Below are 8,644 nucleotides of genomic sequence, written 5' to 3'. Positions count from 1 at the left end.
AGATGCCAATCCGAAGAACCCAATCCTTGTTTTTATTTTATAAGTTAACAAAACTTAACAAGGCTAAAAGCTGCATTTTTTAAACATACTAAACTAAAGGCCATAAAACCCATTTTGTGATTCAAGAAAGTGCATGCAATTTTAAACAACTTTCCTTATTATATAATTTGCTTATCCTTTGTTGAAATGCATAGCCTCCTCCTTGTGCACTAAGTATTATATAGTAAGTAATGTGTGTGCTGTGCAATGCATTGCTAATATGTCATCAACAAACGATATCTGAGAAGTATGAAGCAAATTAAATAATAGAAGTTAGTTATGATGTTTATTTAAAATTGTATTCTCTATCTGAATCATGAAAGTAAATGTTTGGGTTTCATTGCACCTTTAAGTGTGTAATATATTACAGTAACTTACAGTGTCAGTGAGTGATGTCCCCTGCAATGCAATTTGTTTTAAAATTTATGTTCGCAAAATGTATGGCATTGGCAAAGTAGTTGAAGTTACTAGTACTTGTTGATTTTACATTTGCGGCTTGACATTTTGACAACTGGAACTTAGTGTTTTTTCTTTTTTTTTAACACTGACAGAGTTCGACGTTGACAACAACATCATCCGTCACATATGTACATGTCATGCTAAAATGACAGAGGTAGACAAAAAAGATAGAGAGATAAAAAATGCACCTAGCATTTTAAAAGCAAGCATCTGGGCACATTTTGGATTTTATGAACATACTGGAAAGCACGAATTGGACAAGACACACGCGGTTTGTAAAGCCAGTCACACAAAAATTAAATACCTAGGGAATACTACTAACTTGAGAAATCACGTTAGACGTTTTCACTCTGAGATGCTAACCCCTGCCACTGCCGCCAGTGCCACTGCCAAGGAAATAACAAGACTAGCTGAAGCTCATCAGCCAAGAATTGATGCAATGCTGTCAACTTTGCCACCCAACTCTGAAAAAGGGAAGAGAATAACCAAAGCTGTGGCAACTTTCATAGCGAAGGACCTACGGCCTTACTCTGTTTTGGAAAACCTTGGGTTTCGCAACCTGTTGAAGACACTAGAGCCACGTTATAAGATCCCGTCACGCAATCACTTAACAGAAAACGTTATACCTGCACTCTACCACGAAACAAAAGCTCAGGTAATTGCATCAATGAGCCAAGCCAGTCGAGTCGCAATAACGTGTGATTCATGGACTTCAGTCACGACGGAGTCTTATGTAACAGTAACTGCACATTACGTTAGCAAGGACTGGAAGATCTTGTCGCATGTGCTGCAAACGAGAGCAGTTTATGAGTCTCACATGGGTTCTCATCTGGCGGAGCTACTGTCTCGTGTTGTGGAAGAATGGCAGCTGTCCGATAAATCTGTAGTGCTTGTGACCGACAATGCGTCAAACATGATTGTTGCTGCTCAAGTTGGAAAATTCCCTCATGTAAAATGCTTCGCCCATACACTGAATCTCGCATCCCAGCGGGCGCTGAAAGTGGCCACGCTCTCCAGGCTTTTAGGCAGAGTGCGACGAATATCAACATTTTTTCACCGCAGCACTACAGCAAACCACTGTCTGAAAGAAAAACAGAAATGTCTTGGTCTGAAGAATCATAAGCTGATAACTGATGTGACAACAAGGTGGAACAGCTCATATGACATGGTCGAGAGGTTCCTAGAACAGCAACCTGCAATCTGTGCCACATTGTTGTCTCCAGAAGTCAGAAAAAGTGAGTCAGATCTCTGCACTCTCAACTAAACAGATGTGTCAAATGCAGAGGATGCTGTGAGTGCATTAAAGCCAATGAAAGATGCAACCACACTGATGTCAGAAGAGCGCAATCCAACTGTTTCTCTCATTGCCCCTCTAAATGCACAACTGCTCCAGAACATGACAGACACCATGGGAGACACACCCATGATCCATGAGATCAAGAATGCCATCAAAACAGATCTCCTGAAGAGGTACAGCAGTGAGGCAGAGAAGAAGATACTTTATACAGCCTCTGCCCTGGATCCTCGTTTTAAGGGACTGCCTTTTATTCTCACAGAGGAGGAGAGATTGGAGATATACAGAGGAGTGACTGAGGAGGCTGCATCCTTGGAGGTAATTTTAATTGCATCATGTTTCTTGAAAAATGTATAAATTGAAAACAAACATAAAACATACCATCCATACAAAATAGGCTTAGCTAGCAGTAGCTTGATTAGTAGCTAGTTTAATGAGTACAAGGTTTATTATATAAGTCAGTTTGAAAACGCCACAGTCAGTCAACATTCCTCCTCCTCCGTCCACTCCCGAGTCCTTCCTAATAGATGTGAGCTGTTGCATGCATTTATTTATGCATTACTGTCTCTCTGAGCACACGCATAGCATTAGCTGGCTGGCTGCTCGAGGTAATAATGAATGCTATTTTTTCTATTCTTTTGTTCAAACACAGATTGAGTGTACTAGTACAGTTACATCTAGGAGGACAAACGTGGATGAAGTGCCACTGCCTGAGGGAAAAGAAACTCTGGAAGAAGAATCACCCATCGAGGAGGATAACCCTTCTCCTCCCAAAAGAAAGTCCACATCGCTGCTCATGACTTTGCTGGGACAGTCTTTCACTGACACTGAAGGTACAATAGAACCCAAGACCCCCTATGCCAAGGCTGAAGAGGAAATAGAGAAATATTGTAAAGCCCCATCTCTGCCTCTCACTGAAGACCCTTTGAAATGGTGGCATGTACATGAGGTCATATTTCCCCTCCTCTCTCATTTGTCAAAGCGATACTTGTGTATCCCAGGTACAAGCGTGTCTGCAGAGCGGGTTTTCTCCACTGCAGGAGATGTGGTAACGGCAAAAAGAAGCACCCTCAAACCAGAGCATGTGGATCAACTAGTGTTCTTACAGAAAAACCTACATATTCCATAATTCTGAGTAGTTATTCAGGTTTATAATATTAATATTTAATGTTTTTTGGCACATCCAGAAGAATGTGCTGTGTGCCCCACTGCCCAGTGCAGACTACTGTTAAGTTATTTTATATTTGTTACTGTTATATAGCTTATAGCTTTTTGAAAAATGAAGCTTAAAACCTTGAGTAAATCTTTGTTGGATCACAAAATATACTAGTACACTACACGACACGACCGACCACGTCACTCTGTCACAGTCACACACACACACACACACACACACACACACACAAACAATACAAAAGAAACAACACACAACTGCACACACCTCATGTGTGCGTGTCAGTGTCACCCTTCACCATGATTCACTCTTTTTATGATGTGTGCTTTTTTTGGTATTGTTTGACTGTGTGTGACTGTGACTGTGTGTGTGTTGTGTAACAATATATTTGTGATCCCATAAAGATAATCAAAGTTAGTAAATCTAGTAGTTCAATGCTACTTGTTGTATAATGTCTATTACTACTTCTAGTGTTACTGTGATGTTTGCCAATCAGGAAGTGCTCTGTTTTGTAGATGTTGTGCTATTGTTTACAGCACACCCCTGTATTGTTTGCAATGCAGTGAATGTATAGTGCATAAGGGATTATTAATATTATTCACACTAAAAATTGTCTATTTTAAATAGACCCTTTAAGAAAGATATCATATTTTTTTGTTTATGATCCCAATCCCAAATGCCATCTCACTCCCAGGCAGATCTGTAGGGGTTAACCTAATATAACCAACCAGTTAACAATAACAATGTGTGTACTGTCTAACTGTCTTTATGAGTGTGTGAGTGTGACTGTGAGTGAGTGAGTGCCAGTTTGAAAAGTTTGTATGTATCTATCTATGAGTATGTGTGAGATGAGTGTATTAACTGCCTTTGAATGTTTTTGTTTGTATGTGATTGTGTGTCTGTCCCAGTGTCTATGAGTGTGAGTGTGACTGTGGCTGACTGGCTGTGGTGCCTTTGAATGTTTTTGTTTGTGTGTGTGTCCCACTGTGTCTCTAGTGTCTGAGTGTCTAGTGAGTGTGACTGTCTAACTGTCTATGAGTGCACTGTGCAGAGAGTGAGACTGAAGCCAAACCACTATAGGGGAAGGAAAAGCCTTGAGTAAACCTTGAGTAAATCTTTATTGGATCACAAATATACTGTACACTACAGACAGTACAGCACACACACAGTGCCACACACAACAGCACAATACAAAAATAAAGCACACACACCTCAGGTGAGTGGCGTGCCACCCTTTCTTCACCATGATTTACTCCTTGATGTCTGTGTCCTTTTTTATGTATTGTTTGTTTGTGTGTGACTGCTGTGTACTGTTCAGTGACAGACTCAGTCACTGTTCAGTTGTGTGTAGTACTGCTTTAACAGTAACTAATAACTAACTAATTATATTTGTGATCCCATAAAGATAATATAATCATCAAGAAGAAACTGTAGTTATAGTAGTTCAGTTCAATGCTACTTGTTTTAAATGTCTCTCTCTCTAGTACTATTGTAAGTCTGTAACTGTGTAAACTAATTGTCTATGTCACAATCACATGCGTGTTGTGTGCACACTCTGTGCTGTGTGTTGTGTTCCAGATTCTTCACGTGATGTTTGTTTGCCACAAATTGACAGTCATGAAGGCACAGTGGACTGCACCTGTAATTTTGTACCTATAAGGGATTTATGTTTTGTTTTCTGAGGACAATTTTCACACAAATAAGGTATTATGGTGGTAACTTAAGCTTAACCTATCTATTTTGGTTTTAATTTAATGTCTATTATTATATTATTATTACTAAGTAAGTAAAGACATTAAATTAAAACCAACATAGATAGGTTAGACATTTATTTGTTGTTCATGTTTCTTTACAAGTGTATAGTGTACTTACTATATATAATATATACATTTAAATATTTTCTTTTATTGAAGAAGTACACTGTGAGCACTGCACTTTTTACACTACGTACTTTTTACACTACGTACTCTGTAACTACAGTTTGATGCCATAATATTGTTTCCAAACCAATACAACAATTGCCATTTAGTATTTACTGTTCTATAAACTGTTGTTGTCTGCTGTGTTCAGACTTTGCCACAGGAAGAGTATCCTTTTTTGAGCTAATAAAATAAAAAAAGAGTTTATTTCAATATTTTGACTGCTTGAATTTTTTTTCTGAAAAATTTAAAAATTGGGCAGAAATAGTGCAGTAATCGTGATGCATCGCGATGCATCGTAGAATCGAATCGTATCGAATCGTTACGATGATAATCGTAATCGAATCGAATCGTGAGACAGGTGAAGATGCGCAGCTCTAGAAAAAAAGCAGCGTTAGCTATGCAGGTCTTTACCGACAAAACTCTAAATCTAGCCGAAAGTTACCTGTAAAATAAAACCTAACTTGTCTTACAATAAAACCTAACATTACAATCAAATAACATAAATTAAATTAATAAAATACAATTATCTAAATTACAAAAAAATAAACACTAAATTACACAAAATAAAAAAAGAAATTATCAAAAATAAAAATGAATTACTCCTAATCTAATAGCCCTATCAAAATAAAAAAAAACACCCCAAAAAAAAACCTAGCCTATACTAAACTGCCAATGGCCCGTAAATGGGCCTTTTGCGGGGCATTGCCCCAAAGAAATCAGCTCTTTTACCTGTTAAAAAAAATACAAACACCCCCAACAGTAAAACCCACCAACCACCCAACCAAACCCCCCAAATAAAAACCTAAATAAATCTAAATAAACCTAAGCTAACCATTGCCCTGAAAAGGGCATTTTGATGGGCATTGCCCTTGAAAGGGCATTTAGCTCTTTTACATTGCACAAACCCGAAGCTAAAAATAAAACCCACCCAATAAACCCTTAAAAAATCCTAACACTAACCCCCGACGATCCACTTACAGTTTTCGAAGACCAGACATCCATCCTCATCCAGGCGGCAGAAGTCTTCATCCAGACGGCATCTTCTATCTTTATCCATCCTGCACGAAGCGGGTCCATCTTCAAGACATCTTACGATCGCTGCTGTAGAATGAAGTTTACCTTTAAGTGACATCATCCAAGATGGCGTCCCTTACATTCTGATTGGCTGATAGAATTCTATCAGCCAATAGGAATTAAAGGTGAAAAAATCCTATTGGCTGTTGCAATCAGGGTTAGGTTTAGGGGTTAATATATTTATTTAGTGTTAGTGATGTGGGAGGCCAGAGGTTTAGGGGTTAGTAACTTTAGTATAGTGGCGGCGGCAGATTAGGGGTTAATAACTGTAATGTAGGTGGCAGCGATGTTAGGGGCAGCAGATTAGTGGTGTTTAGACATGTTTTTTATGTTAGGGTGTTGGGTTTAAACGTAACTTTTTCTTTCCCCATAGACATCAATGGGGCTGCGTTACGGAGCTTTTGTTTCCGCGATCACAGGTGTTAGGCTTTTTTATTAGCAGACTCTCCCAATTGATGTCTATAGGGAAATTGTGCATGAGCACGTCAAAACACCTCTTGTATTTGGGTGAGGTATGGAGCTCAACGCAACCATATCACCCGCACAAGCAAGGTTTTACAAAACCTGTAATAGCAGCGCTATAGGGAGGTTAAACACCGCCGCTTTTGTGGCGGTCGTTAATTTCCCTATAGCGCTCAAAACTAGTAATCTAGCTGAATAATAGCAACAGCTTGTTAATTCCCTCGAACCTCTCATCCATCTCCTCCTTTTCCTTCTAAATACAGGGTGAGTCTACAGCTGCATTCATTACTTGTGGGAATACAGAACCTGGCCACCAAGAGGAGGCAAAGACACCCCAGCCAAAGGCTTAAATACCTCCCCCACTTCCTCCATCCCCCAGTCATTCTTTGCCTTTCATCACAGCAGCTTGACTGAGAAGTGTCAGAAGTTTTCGGAGTAGTTCCTTATGGAGGGTAGTACTCTTTGAGATGGAACTGGAGTTTCCATCTAAAGGGGAGGAGAGTCCATGGCTTCATTCATTACTAATGGGAATTAAGAACCTGGCCACCAGGAGGAGGCAAAGACACCCCAGCCAAAAGCTTAAATACCTCCCCCACTCCCCTCATCCCCCAGTGATTCTTTGCCTTTCATCACAGGAGGTGGCAGAGAGGTGCCGGAATATCGGAGGTCTCTTATGAGGGGTTCTACCCTTCGCTATTGAAAGGAGTTTAAGTAGCCCTTTAAGCTTCTCAACTCGAGGGCCTCCGTGAACGTTAGAGTCCGGAGATGCAGGGGGAGCTTCCCTTTGCAACACCATCCCGACTCATATTAACAGCTCCTTTAGCCATCAGCGTTGACGAGTTTCGCAGATTGCTTTCTTCTCTCAAGTCCATGTCAAGAGCGCAGCTACTACTTGTCACACTTGAAGGGCCGTGTTCCTGTTCCATGGCGTAGATTCTGGTAAGATCGTTTCATTTTTACATAATGATAACACAGAAGCAGGGCCACAGTGTGGTGCCTTTATCTTTATTGAATCAAGGGATTATTAAGCAGGGGGGTATGTACATGATAAGTTTATTATGTGATTGCTGCGTTATGTGCAAGGACGCGGCTCTGGCATTTCTGTGGAACTGACAGGTTCTCTTCCGGGAGTTTTGCACGTTTTTGGTGCGCTTTCTCATTGGCAGTCCTGCGTAGTCATCCTTGTGACTGGGTGGGGCTTCTTCATTTCCGGTCTGATCTGCGACGGAGGAGACAAAGCAGTTTCTGAGTCCGATTCATAGGAGGTGGTGAGTGCCCCGGCCATTGGTGGTTATGAAGGTGCCTGTTCTAGTCTTTTTTCTAAAAGCTATGGAGGATTCTGATGCGTTAGAGGGTACTCCCTCTTTATCTAAGTCTTATACCTGTGTTTATTGTGAGATTTTGGTAGACCAGCCTGCGCAACTGTGTTCCACATGCCTTGAGAAGGCTTCGACTTCCAAACATAAGAGAATGTCTAGCACTACTGAGCCGTCCACCTCTGAGGGGTTTCTGTCCCGTGAGGTGCGTTCCCCACTGGCGTCCCCTATACCACATGCAGCACCCCAGGGTCTGACTGTTACCCCTTCGGGGAAAATTGCTTGGCCGCCAGACCTTGCAGACCAGCTTGAAACAGCAGTCAATAAGGTGATCCATGCTTTGCTGTGTTCTGCTAAGCGCAAGAGTAGAGCTTTTCATAGCGGCCCGACCCAGGAGTTGTGTCTGTCGCACGCCCCAGAGGGGTGGTACGATGACGAGGCCCAATCCGACGCGTCGGAAGAGGCCCTTTCGGGGTCGGAGTCTGTATCATCTATACCTCCGGCAGCGGAGGAACCCGGTTTTCGGTTTAAAATGGAGAACTTGTGTTTTTTTTTAAAGCAAGTGCTGGCTACCTTAGAGGTTCCAGAACCCAAACTACCAGAGGAGCCCTCCATTCTTAATTTGGATAAGGTTTACGAGGACAGGGTGGTTCCCCAGACCTTCCCTGTTCCTGTCAAGATGGCAAACATTATTAAGAATGAGTGGGAGCGATTAGGTTCTTCCTTTTCCCCTTCTTCTCAATTTAAATAGCTTTTCCCTATCCCGGAGGCCCAGCTAGAGTTATGGGGGACCATTCCCAAGGTGGATGGGGCCATCTCCACGCTCGCTAAGTGCACAACGATTCCTTTAGAGGATAGTTCTTCGTTCAAAGAGCCTTTGGATAAGAAGTTGGAAAACATGTTG

General features: G+C 41.3%; 1 protein-coding gene across 1 annotated transcript; it reads left to right on the top strand.

Annotated features, from left to right (window-relative positions):
- The first annotated feature begins 221 nt into the window (after positions 1–221).
- Positions 222–2,736, top strand: LOC128659486 (zinc finger BED domain-containing protein 4-like). Its single transcript, XM_053713107.1, has 2 exons — positions 222–2,110; positions 2,445–2,736. Exon 1 carries the CDS (start codon positions 644–646, stop codon positions 1,760–1,762), a length of 1,119 nt encoding a protein of 372 aa, XP_053569082.1. The 5' UTR covers positions 222–643; the 3' UTR covers positions 1,763–2,110; positions 2,445–2,736.
- The last annotated feature ends 5,908 nt before the right edge of the window (positions 2,737–8,644 follow it).

This window comes from Bombina bombina, chromosome 5 (assembly GCF_027579735.1).
Source record: "Bombina bombina isolate aBomBom1 chromosome 5, aBomBom1.pri, whole genome shotgun sequence".
Lineage (NCBI taxonomy): Eukaryota > Metazoa > Chordata > Amphibia > Anura > Bombinatoridae > Bombina > Bombina bombina.
Note: the sequence above shows the minus strand (reverse complement) of the source record. Positions and strands in the feature narration are given on the sequence as shown.